Consider the following 17,280-nt stretch of genomic DNA (forward strand, 5'->3'; position numbering starts at 1 on the left):
CAGGGAAAGACAATTATAGGTAACTTTGTTAACAATGATGCGACGGTTTTGTTTGCTTCTCTTTCTGTGACCCTTTTTGTACCACCAGAAAATTATCAACCCAATGATACAGAGCCTCTACCTCTTTGCACCCAAGAAATGGTAAGGCGGGCAGTAGTAGAAGCAGTGTCTTGTTTTTATTAAATTTGTTACCATCACATATGCGCGGGAAAACATTCGACAGAGGCCGTCTGTCTACCGTATTGCTAACAAAAACTATTTTTACAGAAAACATAGAAAGAAAAAACATGATATAAAAAGGTAAAATGGCAGAAAACAATAGAAAAACCAAAAGAAACAAGAAAAGGAACGAAAAACACATTTATTGTTCAATTTAGTTTTTGTGAGAATTTTGCATTTATGTTCTACACTCTTCTCTAATTTAGTGTTTATATACTCATAATATTTGGACAATACAACTGTTTTTACAGTCTTCTTCAATCTAGTGTTTGCGTTTGGTACTATTTCAAAAAGAATCCAAGTCAAGATATACCTTTGCGAAAGAACAAACACATAGTCTACAAGCTTAAAGTATATGTGCTACCCCCTTCAAGATCAAGGACATCTTGAGGCCCAAACATGTACTCCACACCCCGTTCCATATCCCTACCAAACAAGCTCTGCCCTTCCTCCGAATCACTGCCACCAGCTTGACCCCACGGGCGCCGCTGGTACCTCCTTAGCGCCTCCAGCCTCTCCGCCACCTCCTTCATGGCCGGCCGCTCTTCCCCGCTCACGCTCACGCACCGGGTCACGATGTGGGTGACTTCTTCCAGCGCCTCGGGCCCCATTTCCTTCCTCACCTGGTCGTCCAGGAGCTTCTCATGCGTGCCGGCCTTCGTGGCCGCTACGAAGCGTGACACCAGACTCCTGTCCTCAGGCCCGCTGAAGCAGATCGCCTTCTTTCCGGTGAGAAGCTCCAAAAGCACGACGCCAAAACTGTAGACGTCGCTCTTGTCTGTCAACTGGCATGTCATGAGGTACTCCGGGTCTAGGTACCCGCAGGTGCCCTGCACCAGTGTTGCGATTTGAACCTCATCGCTCGGCGCCAGCTTCGATGCCCCAAAGTCCGAGACTTTGGCGGTGAGGTTGTTGTCGAGGAGGATGTTGGCGGTCTTGACATCTCCGTGGAGGATCGGCGGTGAGGCCGACGTATGCATGTACGCCAATGCCTCTGCCGACTCTGCGGCTATGCGGAGACGGGTGTCCAAGGCTGTGTCGTTGTTAAGCTCCTTCCCGTGGATGAAGTGGTAGAGGGTGCCATTTGAGACATACTCGTAGACCAACATCGGCACCTCCACGTCAAGGCAGCAACCAAGCAGCTTGACGACGTTACGGTGGTTGATCTGGGAGAGAATGAGCATCTCCCTCGCGAACTCCTTGATATCGGACTTCTCCATCATCTTAGACTTCTTGATCGCCACCACAGTCTCGTCCTCCAAGACGCCCTTGTAGACTATTCCATGGCCGCCGCGTCCGAGGACCTGGTCTGTGGCGAAGTTGTTGGTTGCCTTCTCGAGCTCTTCTTCCGAGAATATCTTGAACCCGCCGCCGCCTCCTACAGCGGTACCTCTATTGGAACGCATCTGCTGCTGCAAGATGACGCCTCCATTGTGCTCGAAGAAGTTCCGCTTTGCTTTGATCAGTTTCCTCTTCTGGAGCCCCAGGTAGAGCCAGAAGCACATGAAAACCGACATGAACACGCCAACGCCGACTCCTAAATATGACATTGCATACACAATCATTAGCTTAGATTACCGAGAATAAATTGCAGGAAGAACCATCGACGGAGATGGAATATGTTGCATGATGACCATCGATGGATCAGTGTGTGTACGGTGTACCTATGACGGTTTTCAGAGCTAAGGTGAAATTGTCCTTTGGCCGGCAGCCGTTCTTGGCGGTGGCACCTCCACTTGTACCTGGTGGGCATTGGCAAGTGTGGCTCCCCGGCGTGTTTGTGCACACACCGTAGCACGGGTACTCGTCTTTCAGATGGCACTCGTCGATGTCTTCAGTTTGCAAAGCAATTTCAACATCATTTGTTCAAACAAATCACAAAAATTTAGTAACAGAGCACAACAGCTATACTATAGTGTTGGTCTCGTGTGGCTAGCCCAAAAACTGTAGAGTTGGTGTCAGAAATCAGTAGGATGTGTACCTGCGCATCCGCTGTCGAGGTAGGGGTTGCCGTCGTAGCCCTTGGGACAGCTGCACCGGTACCCGGGGCCGTTGGTTGCGTCGACACACTGACTGCCCGTGCTCCGGCAGGCGAAGTCGGTGACGTTTTGCGTGGCAGCGCTGCAGTTGTCGATGTTGCGGACGGCCCAGTCGAGCACAAGGGGCACGGCGAAGTCGTCGGTGCGGTTGAGGAAGACACGGTCGGTGTAGGTGAACCACTCGTCCTCGACGAGGAACACGTAGTGGCACGACGTGGCGTTGGTGGTGAAAGCGGCCGAGTCCTTCGACGGCGGGAAGTTGCGCAGGTAAGGCCCGAAGAAGCTGATGTCGGCGGGTATCTCGCTCTGGCAGCAGCCGACGCCGGTGCACGGGCCCGGCATGGCGTACCGGGAGGGGCGGCACACGGACATGCAGCCGCTGACGTAGTATCCGTCGCCGTCGACGAAGTATCCGAGGTTGGGGCAGCCGAGCGCGACCAGACGGTTCTTGGCGTCGGAGAAGCGGTAGACGCTGTACTGGAGGGACATGTAGGTGTTGGTGCGGTCGACGAGGCCACCGGTGGAGCTGAAGCACTCCCGCGTCGCGTTGAGGTAGGCGCGGGCCTCGCCGGACGCGAGGGAGAGGCCCGCGAGGTGGTGGTCGAAGCCACTGACGGTGAGGCGCGGAGGGGAGCCGTGGCACTCGAGCTGGAAGCCGCCTCGGCCGTCGTCGCGGTAGCAGCCGGCGCCGATGCCGAAGGGGTACGAAACGGTGATGTTGCCGCAGCTGTCGCGGCACCCAGGCCGCGCCACGGGCGGCCGCCGTCGAGCTGACGCCGGTGCCACTACCAGCACATGTAACAGCATCAGCAGGAACAGAACGGCGGCTGCCAATGCCATTCTTGATGTGTGTGCTCTTCTCTGGACTGGAGACTCTGCTTGGATATAGGTGGACTGGTGGAGTGTGTGGTGTGTGTAGGATACGAATGCCATGGCCTGCCTTGACCGGGAGATGCAGGATCTAAATGCCAATGGTCGTTGAGAAATTGAACACGTATCACTGCGACATATGCGTCTGGATGCTGTTGGAAATAGGGAGCAGTCGAATCTCAGTCGACCTGCCGGCTAGAATGTTCATATCTGCACATTCATGTAACTAGGCCTTCATGCAAACACTAGCTTGAGTCTCTCACAGGAAAAACAATAGATATTCAAAAGTAAATCGGGATTACTAAATCTCAGTCGACCGAGACTTAACGATGTTATATCCGTGAGATTTTACATGGAGATCTGTGTATTTTTTTCTCTGTTTGTTTTTATATGTTTTGTCACTTGACTGAGATTTTGTTAAGTCTTAGTCGACTAAGATTTAGCCACACCCAAAGTAAATATAAAAGAGTGTACAAAAAAATATGTGTGCTAATTTTGGATTTAAGAAAAGTATACAAACCACAAAAGTTGCACATGCAAAAAGTTGAGCAACTCTGGCTTAGCAATGTGTGACTAGGCCAAAAGAGTAAAGCAAAATTTCAACTCATATCAATTTTATCAGTTGATTTTAGGGATTTGCAAGTTTTCTATAGATGTAACCGAGTGTAACACCCTAGCTATCACAAGCAAGCAAGGCACACACTAAACAAGCTAGCAAGTAGTAAACACAGTATAAAGCTAGCAAACAAGATAACCAAAAGGACGTAGACGGCCCGAAATCCATGCTCTTGGGAGAACACAAGCTTTGGCAGGCGAGGGTCGGTACTCTCGGGCGAAGGCGACCATGGGTGTTTTTTTTTTCCTTTTTCAAGGTGTCGTCGAAGAGTTCACCCTAACACGAGATCATTGTTGGATGGGGATAGATTTTGGTGGCTGCTTGTGTGGCCGGTGAGGGAGTCCTGGATTAGGGGGTCCTCGGACAGCCGGACTATATCCTTTGGCCGGACTGTTGGACTATGAAGATACAAGATTGAAGACTTCGTCCCGTGTCCGGATGGGACTCTCCTTGGCGTGGAAGGCAAGCTTGGCAATACGGATATGTAGATCTTCTCCCTTGTAACCGACTCTGTGTAACCCTAGCCCCCTCCGGTGTCTATATAAACCGGAGGGTTTAGTCCGTAGGACAAGGACAATCATACCATAGGCTAGCTTCTAGGGTTTAGCCTCTACGATCTCGTGGTAGATCAACTCTTGTAATACTCATATCATCAACATCAATCAAGCAGGAAGTAGGGTATTACCTCCATCGAGAGGGCCCGAACCTGGGTAAACATTGTGTCCCCCGTCTTCTGTTACCATCCGCCTTAGACGCACAGTTCGGGACCCCCTACCCGAGATCCGCCGGTTTTGACACCGACATTGGTGCTTTCATTGAGAGTTCCACTGTGCCGTCACCGTAAGGCTTGATGGCTCCTTCGATCATCGGCAACGATGCGATCCAGGGTGAGGTTTTCCTCCCCGGACAGATCTTCATATTCGGCGCCTTCGTACTGCGGGCCAACTCGCTTGGCCATCTGGAGCAGATCGATAGCTACGCCCCTGGCCATCAGGTCAGGTTTGGAAACTTGAACTATACCGCCGACATCCGCGGGGACTTGATCTTCGACGGATTCGAGCCCATGTCAGGTGCACCGCACAATCACGACGAGCATGATTTAGCTCTGCCGTCGGACAGTGTTCGGGAGATCACACCTGCAACCACTCCGGCCCTCAATCCGGAACAAATTGCGCCATCTGAGGACGGGTGGATGGACCCCGCCTCGGAGGCCGCACACTCGGTGGCGATAGAGCTGAATACTAACTTCACCTCCTACGAGACCCGTGTTGCCGAACCGTTGGATTCGTCCCCGGCCGCGGACTCTGAGCCGCCTGCGTCCGTGCCCATCAAATCTGATTGGGCACCGGTCATGGAGTTTACCTCCGCGGATATCTTTCAGCACTCGCCTTTTGGCGACGTACTAAACTCGTTGAAGTCTCTCTCCCTGTCAGGAGACCCTTGGTCGAACTATGTCCGGCTAGAATGGGATGCGGACGACGAAGAAATTCGCGCCCCACCCACCAGCCACTGTCGACGATTTAACCGACATGCTCGACTTCGGCTCCGAAGACATCGACGGTATGGACGACGATGCAGGAGACGAACAAGAACCACCGCCCACAGGGCGCTGGACTGCCACCTCATCGTATGACATATACATGGTGGACACCCCCAAAGAAGGGGATGGCGATAAGACAACGGAGGATAATCCCTACAAGAAGCAACCCAAGCACCGACGTCAGCGGCGCCGCTCTAAGTCCCGCCATAGCAAAAGCAGCGATACCGGCACAAGAGACAATAACGCTCCGGATAGTGCCAAAGACGACGATAATCCCCTCCAGCTAGACCTCGAGCTGGAGGATGAACAAGCTAGCCCTCCGGAACAGGCAGCAAACGGAGAATCAGAGGATGACAATTACATGCCTCTCTCCGAAGACGAAGTGAGCCTCGGCGACGAAGAATTTGTCGTGCCTGAGGATCCCGTCGAGCAAGAGCGCTTCAAGCGCCGGCTTATAGCCACAGCAAACAGCCTGAAGAAAAAGTAACAACAGCTTCGAGCTGATCAAGATCTGCTAGCGGATAGATGGACTGAAGTCCTGGCAGCCGAGGAATACGAACTCGAGCGCCCAACCAAGAGTTACCCAAAGCGCAGGTTGCTACCTCAACTCGAGGAGGAAGCATTAAAACCTACATCACCAGCGTATGATGCAGCAGATCGTCCACCTCGTGGCCGAGACAGAGAGGCATATCAGCCCGAAGTCCAGCCCGCACCCCGCCGCCACTCAAACAAAAATACCAAGGCCCGGGGCAACACGCAGGACCTGCGAGACGTATTGGAAAACAAGGAAAAACATGCAAGATCGTTCTACGGATCACGGGGGCGCGCACCAACGCGGGACGATGACCGTCACGCCGGATACACTAAAAGCAAATCCGGCCGGGCCGAATACAGCAGACAAGACTCATATGAACTGCGTCGTGATATAGCCCGGCACAGAGGCGCCGCACACCCCTATGCTTCACTGATGAAGTAATGGATCACGAATTCCCAGAGGGTTTTAAACCTGTAAACATTGAATAATATGATGGTACAACAGATCCCGCGGTATGGATCGAGGATTTCCTCCTCCACATCCACATGGCTCGCGGTGATGATCTACATGTCATCAAGTACCTCCCACTAAAACTCAAAGGACCAGCTCGGCATTGGCTGAATAGCTTGCCAGCAGACTCCATTGGCAGTTGGGAGGATTTGGAAGATGCATTCCTTGACAACTTCCAGGGCACTTATGTGCGACCACCGGATGCTGATGACTTGAGCGATATAACTCAGCAGCCAGGGGAATCGGCCAGGCAATTCTGGACCCGGTTCCTAACTAAGAAAAACCAAATTGTCGACTGTCCGGATGCAGAGGCCTTAGCGGCATTTAAGCATAACATCCGTGACGAGTGGCTCGCCCGGCACCTCGGCCAAGAGAAGCCGAAGTCTATGGCAGCGCTCACGACGCTCATGACCCGCTTTTGCGCGGGCGAAGACAGCTGGCTGGCTCGCAGCAACAACACATCAAGAAATCATGGCACTTCAGACACAAAGGATACTAACGGCAGACCACGTCGTAACAGACACAAGCGCCGCAACAACGGCGACAACGCCGAAGACACGACAGTCAATGCCGGATTCAGCGGCTCTAAATCCGGCCAGCGGAAGAAGCCGTTCAAAAGAAGCAATCCGGGCCCGTCCAGTTTGGACCGCATACTCGATCGCTCGTGTCAAATTCACGGCACCCCCGATAAGCCAGCCAATCACACCAACAGAGAATGCTGGGTGTTCAAGCAGGCCGGCAAGTTGAATGCCGAAAACAGGGACAGGGGGCTGCATAGCGACGACGAGGAGGAGCCTCGGCCGCCGAACACAGGAGGACATAAGAGGTTCCCTCCACAAGTGAAAACGGTGAACATGATATACGCAACCCACATTCCCAAGAGGGAACGGAAGCATGCACTAAGGGACGTCTATGCGATGGAGCCAGTCGCCCCAAAGTTCAACCCATGGTCCTCTTGTCCGATCACCTTCGATCGCAGGGACCACCCCACTAGTATCCGTCATGGCGGATCTGCCGCATTGGTCCTTGACCCCAGCATCGACGGATTTCACCTCACCCGAGTCCTTATGGACGGCGGCAGCAGCCTGAACCTGCTCTATCAGGATACAGTGCGCAAAATGGGTATAGACCCCTCGAGGATCCAACCCACTAAAACCACCTTTAAAGGTGTCATCCCAGGTGTAGAGGCCCATTGCACGGGCTCAATCACACTAGAAGTGGTCTTCGGATCTCCGGACAACTTCCGAAGCGAGGAGTTAATCTTCGATATCGTCCCATTCCGCAGTGGCTATCACGCACTGCTCGGGCGAACCGCATTTGCCAGATTCAATGCGGTACCGCATTATGCATACCTCAGGCTCAAAATGCCAGGACCTCGTGGGGTTATAACAGTCAATGGAAACACAGAATGCTCGCTCCGCACGGAGGAGCACACTGCGGCCCTCGCAGCTGAGGCACAAAGCAGCCTTTTAAGGCAAACCGTCAATTCGGCGATAAAGCCCCCGGATACCTTCAAGCGAGTCCGGAGTAACCTGCAACAGGATCGTCTGGCACGTTCAGAGCTCGCCTAGCAATTCGGCCCCGTCCTAGTCCCAGTCAAGCGACGAAATCTGTGCCGCGCGTACATAATTACGCACTAAAAATACCATGGGCATGGGTGGGGGCACGACCAGGGCACGTCCCACAATGCGGCTCAACCGCCTCAGGGGTTGTATATCTTTATCATTTTTTCTTTTTCAGGACCTTACTCTCTGGAAGCCCCTCTTCGGCAGTCTGATTGCTGAACACATTACGGGAAGGAAAAACCAAGGAGGCAAGAAGCTAAGACGTACTAGCGAATCCCCAGGTGGTCTCTAATAACGATCGAAGTACCCGTTTTAAATACCCATGCGCAACTTGCCCTTGGATAGGATATGTCAAATAGTCCTATTTTTTGCTTATTGCACTACTTGTATCAGTACGCTTCGACGTATTATTTAAATAACAATGCATAGCATTAGTCTATTATTGCATTACCCTTCCCCCTTTTTTTTCCTTGTCTGTTTACGACAAATTGCACCCGTACATTCTGGTACGACCAGTACGCCAGGGGCTTCAGTATACCCCATAATACGGCGTGAGAAGTCCGAACACTTTCGACACTGCGGCACCCCGAACTTATATCATTATATGCATCAGCTCCGAATCATGTCTTGGGTCAATAGTTGGGTTTGCCCGGCTCCCATGTTTTGGTACCTTACGTTCCGCAATATCGGCTAAGGTAGCGCTAGGAGAACTACTGCGATTGTGTCCCGGTTTTTCCGGACGAGCACCTCAGTAGAGAAAGCTGAAACTGACTGTCATGATAAGGCGAGAGCTGGTCGCTGTTCGAGAGGTCTCAAGTCCTTAAAGACTTTTTCCGCTTCGGGCGAGGAGTCGGCCTTGCCCTACTTAGGCGTATATAGCGCCCCAAATTCGGCCTTCCGAATACTAGGGGCTTCGCCAAAATTTAAAATTGTAGACTTCTATGGCTAAGTGAGAGTGATAAAGCCTTATAGTCCGATTGCCTGGTTCGTTGTGCTGAACACCTCCCTCGAAGGACCCAAAATTGGGATAAAGAGTGCTCAGGTTTATCCCGAACACCTCAGTACTAGTTACATGGGGGCAGAAGCCGACGACTGGCCAACTCTCAGATTTTATAAACGGCTGCACAGAAGGTAATATTTTAAATTCACAAGCGTTGCATAGCGCAAATGAACTCGTTTCATATTACAGGATCACATGAGTACATTCATTCGAATATTACATCCTTAGTACATTCCTCCGCCACAAGGCGAGAACCATTTAGGACACTGTTATAATACATTTCGGGGTGGCGATGCTCCTTGCCTTCCGGCGGCCCCTCCTTCACCAACTTCTCGGCGTCCAGCTTCGCCCAGTGCACCTTTGCCCGGGCAAAAGCCCTGCGCGCACCCTCGATGCAGACGAACCACTTTATGACTTCAAGCCAAGGGCAGGCATTCACAAGCCGCCTCACCAGGTCGAAGTAGCTCTCAGGCAGGGGATCGCCAGGCCACATCCGGACTATAAGACCCTTCATGGCCTGTTCGGCTGCCTTGTGGAGCTCGACCAGTTGCTTCAGCTGGTCGCTCAATGGCGTGGGGTGTTCGGTCCCAGTATACTGAGACCAGAACAACTTCTCCGTCGAGCTCCCCTCCTCGGCCCGGTAGAACTCCGTGGCATCTGGCACACTGCGGGGTAGATCTGCGAACGCTCCTGGAGAGCTCCGAACTCGGGTAAGTAAAAGGAAATTTTATTTCACATGCTTGCTTTGCATAATGAATGCCTTACCCGCCGCTATCTTCTTAACCGCCTCAATTTCCTGGAGGGCCTTTTGGGCTTCGGCCTTGGCGTGTTGTGCGCTTTCGAGGGCCTTCGCAAGCTCGGACCCTTGCGTCTTAGAGTCACGCTCCAAGGACTCATGCTTTTGGACGAGGGCCTGGAGCTCTTGCTGCACATCGCCTACTCGGGCCTCTTGTTTCTCTCGCTCGATGCGCTCCTTGGCCGCCTTGTCCTCGGCCTCGGACAACGCCTTCTTCAGGGTCGCCACTTTGGTTGTGGCCCCTAGAAAAATTCATGACGATCCTATGATCTAAGAAACCACCCTTGTTTTTTTCTTACCAATATACAGACGGGGTATAACTTACCTTTGTTCTCTTCGAGCCGCCTTTTGGCAAGGCCGAGCTCTTCCTTGGACCGCTCAAGGTCCCGCTTCAGTACGGCGACCTCCGCAGTACGTGCGGCAGCGGCTAGCAGTGAAGCCTGCATATGCACATAGACATATTTTGATTAGACTCCTGCGGTTATTATTTGATCCTCTATTCGGCCTTTCTTCGCAAACGCCAAACAGAGCATCAGGGGCTAGTGTCTATGCGGTAACATTCTCTTATAATCTGGTTACTTACCTCAAAGCCTGTTAGGAGGCTGGCACAGGCTTCAGTCAGTCCGCTCTTGGCGGACTGAACCTTCTTGACCACCGCACTCATGATAGTGCGGTGTTCTTCGTCGATGGAAGCGCCGCGAAGCGCTTCTAGCAAGTTGTCCGATGCCTCTGGATGGACAGAGGCCATCGGCACAGGCGGCTTGCCCCTCTTAGCGAGGGGTTGCCTAACAGAGTCCGGAACCACTGGAGGTTCCGGCGCAGTATTCGGCTGGGGGCCGAATTTGCTGCCCCCATCATCGGAGCCCATGGGAGTCTTGCTCCCCTTGCGCCCAGCATCCGGAAGGTCGCCTTGAGGCGCCTCCAGGACTACCTCCCCTCGGCTCGGTGCCCTTTGAGACAACACTTCGACGTTGTCCGTAGGGCGAGGGGAGGAGGCGGTCGGAAGTGAATCACTGTTCAAATCCGACAGGTCCAAAGAACCATCCGATGAAGATACGTCGATATGGGCTCGGGACGGACTGCATAATCATGTTCGGCGTGATGAGAAGCAGTTCAATAAAACATACCAAGAATTATTATGGTATCCGGATACTTACGACTTCGCCAGGGGCTTGTCCCTGGGCAACCACTCCTCTTCGCTGAAGGCGGTGGTGGTGGAGTTGTCCGGAAGGAGGGTTCTTCCCTTCTTGGACCCTTCGGCTGCCCCGGACGGGGCGGCCTTCCTTTTCCTGTCTCCCCCGGCTGGGGGGGGGGGGGACTTTCCTCCTCCTCCTCGTGTTCGCGGGAGGAGTGCGCCTCAGTGCTTTCGGATGATGAGTTCGATACAACCTTGCGCCGGAGACCCTTCCTGGTCCCCGTGGTCTTCTTATCCGGCACCTCATAAGGTGCCGGAACCAGCATCTCCGTTAGGAGAGCATCTGCTGGATCTTCGGGCAGAGGAGCCGGACAATCGATCCGCTCCCCTGTCGCTACCCAGTCCTATTAAATGGCGTGGAGACTTAGATCCCGTGTGTAGTTATACTGGGGAAATGAACATCTTATAAGATATAAAAGACTTACCGGATTCGCAGGGCGCTTTGCGCTAAGTCCGCAGTCCTCGGTAAGGGGAGGTGATACCTCGGCGCCCTTGAACAGCACCTTCCAGATGTCCTTGTGCGTCGTGTCGAAGAGCTCTCGCAGCGTCTGGTGCTCGGCCGGGTCGAACTCCCACAAGGTGAATGCCCGTCTTTGACACGGGAGGATCCGGCGGAAGAGCATGACTTGGACCACGTTGACGAGCTTGATTTTCTTGCTCATCATGTTTTTGATGCATGTCTGGAGTCCGGTCAGCTCTACCGGGGAACCCCAGGACAGGCCCTTCTCTTTCCAGGAGGTGAGCCGCATGGGGATTCCGGATCGAAATTTGGGGGCCGCCACCCAGTTGGTGTCGCGCGGCTCGGTGATGTAGAACCACCCCGATTGCCACCCCTTTATGGTCTCCACATATGAGCCTTCGAGCCAGGTGACGTTGGGCATTTTGCCCACCATGGCGCCTCCGCACTCCGCTTGCTGGCCGACCACCACCTTCGGTTTAACATTGAAGGTCTTCAGCCACAGGCCGAAATGTGGCTTGATGCGCAGGAAGGCCTCGCACACGACGATAAACGTCGAGATATTGAGGATGAAATTCGGGGCCAGATCGTGAAAGTCCAGCCCGTAGTAGAACATGAGCCCGCGGACAAACGGGTGGAGGGGAAATCCCAGTCTGCGGACGAAGTGGGTAAGGAAACCCACCCTCTCATGGGGTTCTGGGGTAGGGATGATCTGCCCCGCATCTGGCAGCCGGTGCGCGATATCCGCGGCCAGGTATCCGGCTCCCCGTAGCTTTGTGATGTTCTCCTCCGTAACGGAGGAGACCATCCACTTTCCTCCCGCTCCGGACATGCTTGGAGTGGTTTGAGGAGAAAAACGCGAACTTGGGCGCTGGAGCTCGAGTGCGCAAGAATGGATGAGCAAGGAGGAAGAAGGCGTGGGTGAAAAGGGTGAATCCTTGTCCCTTTATAAAGACGGAAGAAGCTATGCGCCTCCCCACCTACCTGGTAAAATCGCTTATTCCCCAAGCACCGTAATTGATGGCGCGGTTGGGTTACCCACACCCGTATTGATGAGAATCCCGTGATAAGGGGACACGATCTCTGCTTCGACAAGACGTGCCAAGGAAACCGCCTCGCGATATGTGCAGTGGCTGGTTGTGAAAAAACGGTTCGAATAATGACCGGGCTGTGGTGTGATGTCATGCTGCAAAATGCGTCAGCAGATTAGATTTGTGGAAATATTATTCTCTCTACGGTGGTATGTGGAATTTGTTTTGCAGAGCCGGACACTATCTTTGTGTTCAAAATCTTCTATGGAGTATTCGGGGGAGGAACCCACCTTGCAATGCCGAAGACAATCTGCGCGCCGGACTCATCGTCATTGAAGCCTGGTTCAGGGGCTACTGAGGGAGTCCTGGATTAGGGGGTCCTCGGACAGCCAGACTATATCCTTTGGCCGGACTGTTGGACTATGAAGATACAAGATTGAAGACTTCGTCCCGTGTCCGGATGGGACTCTCCTTGGCGTGGAAGGCAAGCTTGGCAATACGGATATGTAGATCTCCTCCCTTGTAACCGACTCTGTGTAACCCTAGCCCCCTCCGGTGTCTATATAAATCGGAGGGTTTAGTCCGTAGGACAAGGACAATCATACCATAGGCTAGCTTCTAGGGTTTAGCCTCTACGATCTCGTGGTAGATCAACTCTTGTAATACTCATATCATCAACATCAATCAAGCAGGAAGTAGGGTATTACCTCCATCGAGAGGGCCCGAACCTGGGTAAACATTGTGTCCCCCACCTCATGTTACCATCCGCCTTAGACGCACAGTTCGGGACCCCCTACCCGAGATCCGCCGGTTTTAACACCGACAGCCGGATCCCCTCCAACGGTGTACGATGACAGTGACGTTGGCGCCCATGGCGGTCATTTACTTCTCGAAGGCGTTGTCAAATAGCTTCTTCTCCCGTATCCCGGGTCTCTTTGGCCCTTGGTCGTTGGTTGTGGTTAGTGGTGGAGTCTAGCTTTGTTTAGGGGCTGCTTGTATTCGTCGTTTTTTTTTTGCACAGTTGTCCTGTAGTCAACCTTGATGTCGTGTGTTTTGTTGTCCTAGTTTTCCTTATAAATTGGGGCCGACTCTCTTCTTCTTAATGAAATCGCAGGAGCACCCTGCCCTCTGCTGAGGTTCCGTAAGAAAATGTTCTTGGCTGAACATTCATGTTTGTTGGAGAGACGAGTGGAACACAAAGATATGCCCAACGACACCGAGTCTCTCTTCTTCTCCGATAGCCACGTCTAGTGAATGCCCAAGATCACTTAACTAGAAGTAGATCTTGAGGTGACATCAACTTTCCAGAACAAATTTAATTTGCACACTTGAAAGCTTTCTAAGGTACAACAAATGGTGTGAAGAGAGAATTGCCTTTTGGCTAGGTGTCTCTTCTTGCTTTTTCTAACTTGATTCGCAAAAAAAAGAGGCTTTAGGGAGAAAGATCACAAGCTTTCTAAGGTACAACAAATGGTGTGAAGAGAGAAAGAGTCGGCCTCCTCATCATGCGAAAGAGCTGTCTTTTCCTGTCTTTTACGATCCATCGACATCTCGTTGATAGGAGTGCCAACACAAAAATCAGCATGAGGGCACATAAAACACATGTGTACCGGGAAGATGGTTAAGTATACTAATGATGCTATGGATTTGTGTGTTTTCCTTTATTTGCCTTTTTATATTGCCCTTTTTATACCACTAAAGACTAAACACAATGTCAACGCAATAGTGGGTGTTGCTTTTGAAGAACCATTCTCACGAATCCATGTGTTGTCAATGGATGTTCCATGCTGTTGCTTGGCGTGGATAACAGTAATTGATGGTGTGCATTCTGGATGTGTTGACTAGCTCTTGTTGCTGCAGAGATGCCGGGCTTAATTGGTATCTTCTTGATATAAATGTACTAAACAATGTCAATACTCAAATACAATACTCCGCTGAAAAGCAGGGAAGAATCATCTACTACATTATTTCGTGCCAAGAAAGAATTCCAGTATATTAGGTAAATAAAAATGTGATGCTATTTAGTAGTCCATGATAGGGAGCGCATCTATCTCGTGCACTTTGGCAGATCCGAGGGTGGCGGCGGGAGAGTGGTCTCAAGAGTGGGCCCGTTGTCCACCTCAAACACCGCGGCCATGCCCATGGCCATGTGGAACTCGAAGTGGCAGTGCAGGAACCAAGCCCCGGGGTTGTCGGCGACGAACCGGATGGCGGCCCACCCGAGCCTCGGCACCTGCACGGTGTTCTTCATGGGCGGGTCCACCAGGTTGTAGCTCCTGACGTCCCTGGCGGCGTCGTAGTTGCCGTGGCCCTGCGCGAGCACGAAGAAGTCGTGGCCGTGGAGGTGCATCGGGTTGGAGTCGCTCTGCATGGTGGCCGTGCTCTGAAACACCACCTCCACCGTCGCGTTGTACGCGAACCGCCTTGTCATAGTGGCCTTCCGCGTGGGCTCGAGCTCCTCCATCTTGCCGCCGGGCACAACCGGTATGAGCGCCGGGTCGGTGAAGTTGAACGCCCTCGGCGGCCTGCTGGGCAGGTCCTGCACCGGCACGGCACCGCGACCGCCGTTGAGCTTGCCGCCATAGTATCGCGCTTGGAGCACCGCCGTGGTGTCCGGGAGGTGGAAGGACACGTTGTTGATGTAGGCCACCTCGAAGGACTCCGGGTTTCCTCCTCGCTTGCAGGACGTTTTGTTGTTCGTGCACATGGAGCCCTTGCCCAGCGTGAGGAAGAGATGCTCGTCCACGCGGCCCCGGACCTGAGGCAGCAGCGGGTTGCCACCAGGCTGCAGGCCGGTGAGGTTGCCATGGAAGTAGAAGGTCGTGATCGTGTCGTGCTGGTCAGGCATCACAGGCATGAGAGGCGATTTCTCTGTACAGTTTTTTGCGTCCTTGGGGATGTTGCTGTACTGCACCACCCCTCTGGAGACGAACACCGGGATCTGCGGGTCAGGCACCGGCGGCTGGTTGGCCAGGGCAGCCATGTAGTACCTGCAGGGCGGGGCGTCGGCCACCATGAGCACGTCGATGGTCTCGCCCGCCGCGACGGCGACGACGTCTGTGGTGAACGGCTTCAGATAGTTGGCGTCGGCGCCGACCACGGTGAGCTTGTGCCCGGCGACCTTGAAGTAGTACTCGGAGAAGAGCGCCGCGTTCACCAGCCGCAGCATGTACGTCTTGCCGGGTTCCACGTCGAGCACGAAGTTGTCTTCCGCCACCCCTACAAATTAACAGAGCATCCACAGGGTCAGCAACTCAGCACGTTCTTCACGTGTGAACAAGTCGATCGGAGGAGTATCAAACAGCTGCTTACCGGAGCAGTTGTAGAGGTCTCCGAGCTTGCCGTTGATGGCGATGGCGGCGGGGTTATCGTCGAACGAGCCCCCGATGGAGAAGTTCTTGTCCACCTTGACGAGGTCCCTCTGCCACCACTCACCGATGATGACCGGGACCTCCACGTCGGGCTTGGGAAACGGGTAGGAGCCCGACCTGGGGCGGATGACGATGATGCCGTGCAGGGTGGCCCGGAGCGCGGAGACGTGGGAGTGCCACCACAGGGTGCCCTCCTGGCCGGTGACGTCGAACCGGTAGGTGAAGGTCGTGTTGGGCTGGATCGGGCACTGCGTTATCATCCCGGCGCCGTCCGCCCAGCACGTCAGCCGCTGCTTCACGCCATGCCTGCAGTTGCATGCACGCGTTAGAGGACGGACGGAGATTAAGGAAGAAGAAGAAGAAGAAGAAAGTTCATGCATGCATGCATGGTACGCAAGTATACGTACCAGTGGATTGTGATTCCGTAGGGTGACTGGTTGACGAGGTGGACGACGACGGTGTCCCCTTCTGTGGCCTCCAACGCCGGGCCGGGGAACTGCCCGTTCACCACCGTCACTAGCGTGTCGTTGCACAGATGCCGCATGCGCACCTGGTTCACAACGAACGTGTGCTCGACCACCGCCGCATCGCCGCCAGCAGCCGCCGAGAAGAGGACGGCGAAGAAGAAGACGACGAGGCCTGCTGCCATGGGGGGCATGATCTTACACATGTTGCGTGCTTGCTGCCGGCCGGTTGCTCCACCACCTTCTCTAGCTATCAAGCTTAATTGTTGTTGCTTAATGCTTATTGCAGTAACCCTACACCAAGGTCATATATATAGATACAACACCAGGCATTGGCAGGTAGACGCTAGATGGATCGTGCATGCGCTATTACAGTCAAAGACAGGGATCCAGTCAGATGTCAAACTAGATACGGTCAGAGGCAGATTCCTGTTTGTTGGTTTGACAACACCACACGCATGGCATGATGTTACACATGCATACATCATCTAGTTGGAATAGATGGGATGATGACGCATCACAGATTGACTAACATCGAGGTTGCACCATACATGGTGCATCAATGCCCAGTCCAAATCTTGGCTGTCCAACTAACTCAATTACTCAACGATGTGTACGCTATGCACGCGCACACGCAGAGACTTATAGGTTGACCGCATAAAGCAAACGTACTGAGTACACACCATAAGTTCACAACTCAATCCAAATAATCCCTCCATCCGAAAAAACTTGTCCCTTAAATGGATGTATTTTCGGACAAAAGGAGTACCTAGTAGCATGTCCAAGAGATTACGTCCAAGGGTCAAAGCAGGCAACTAGCTAGTCAATTTTACATTGTATATTGATAGTTTACTATAGTTTCACGCGTTTGCTCTATGTATGTGTTGATCACTCACCAACAGGGGTTAAAAATAAACCGAAATTAAATGGCAGCCGATCATAAGACTTGGTCCGACTTCAGCAATTACCATGCAGATCTCTTACTTTAGATTTTTACTACATGTGTTTACCACGACATATACAGCCACCAAGTCTTGTTTTGCTACGGCTGCATTTCTTTAATTTGATGCAT

General features: G+C 52.9%; 2 protein-coding genes across 2 annotated transcripts; both read right to left on the bottom strand.

Annotated features, from left to right (window-relative positions):
• Positions 1 to 415: 415 nt before the first annotated feature.
• On the bottom strand, positions 416 to 12,174 carry LOC123146047 (wall-associated receptor kinase 2). Its single transcript, XM_044565622.1, has 5 exons — positions 11,311 to 12,174; positions 11,010 to 11,229; positions 2,201 to 3,043; positions 1,884 to 2,051; positions 416 to 1,756 (listed from the first exon to the last, which is right to left on the bottom strand). Exons 1-5 carry the CDS (start codon positions 12,172 to 12,174, stop codon positions 558 to 560), a joined length of 3,294 nt encoding a protein of 1,097 aa, XP_044421557.1. The 3' UTR covers positions 416 to 557.
• Positions 12,175 to 14,288: 2,114 nt separating this feature from the next.
• LOC123142109 (laccase-20) lies at positions 14,289 to 16,402 on the bottom strand. Its single transcript, XM_044561127.1, has 3 exons — positions 16,152 to 16,402; positions 15,686 to 16,050; positions 14,289 to 15,592 (listed from the first exon to the last, which is right to left on the bottom strand). Exons 1-3 carry the CDS (start codon positions 16,400 to 16,402, stop codon positions 14,421 to 14,423), a joined length of 1,788 nt encoding a protein of 595 aa, XP_044417062.1. The 3' UTR covers positions 14,289 to 14,420.
• Positions 16,403 to 17,280: the final 878 nt, after the last annotated feature.

The sequence above is a fragment of the Triticum aestivum genome, chromosome 6D, assembly GCF_018294505.1.
Source record: "Triticum aestivum cultivar Chinese Spring chromosome 6D, IWGSC CS RefSeq v2.1, whole genome shotgun sequence".
Classification (NCBI taxonomy): domain Eukaryota; kingdom Viridiplantae; phylum Streptophyta; class Magnoliopsida; order Poales; family Poaceae; genus Triticum; species Triticum aestivum.

Coding starts and splice junctions, on each gene's coding strand:
- LOC123142109 (XM_044561127.1), bottom strand. CDS start 16,402: ATGCCCCCCATGGCAGCAGGCCTCGTCGTCTTCTTCTTCGCCGTCCTC. Junction 16,051..16,151: donor TACGGAATCACAATCCACTG/GTACGTATACTT, acceptor ATGCAACTGCAG/GCATGGCGTGAAGCAGCGGC. Junction 15,593..15,685: donor AGACCTCTACAACTGCTCCG/GTAAGCAGCTGT, acceptor GTTAATTTGTAG/GGGTGGCGGAAGACAACTTC.
- LOC123146047 (XM_044565622.1), bottom strand. CDS start 12,174: ATGTCCGGAGCGGGAGGAAAGTGGATGGTCTCCTCCGTTACGGAGGAG. Junction 3,044..11,009: donor ACACGAGGAGGAGGAGGAAA/GTCCCCCCCCCC, acceptor ATGTGCTGGTAG/TGGCACCGGCGTCAGCTCGA. Junction 1,757..1,883: donor AGCTCTGAAAACCGTCATAG/GTACACCGTACA, acceptor TGTCATATTTAG/GAGTCGGCGTTGGCGTGTTC.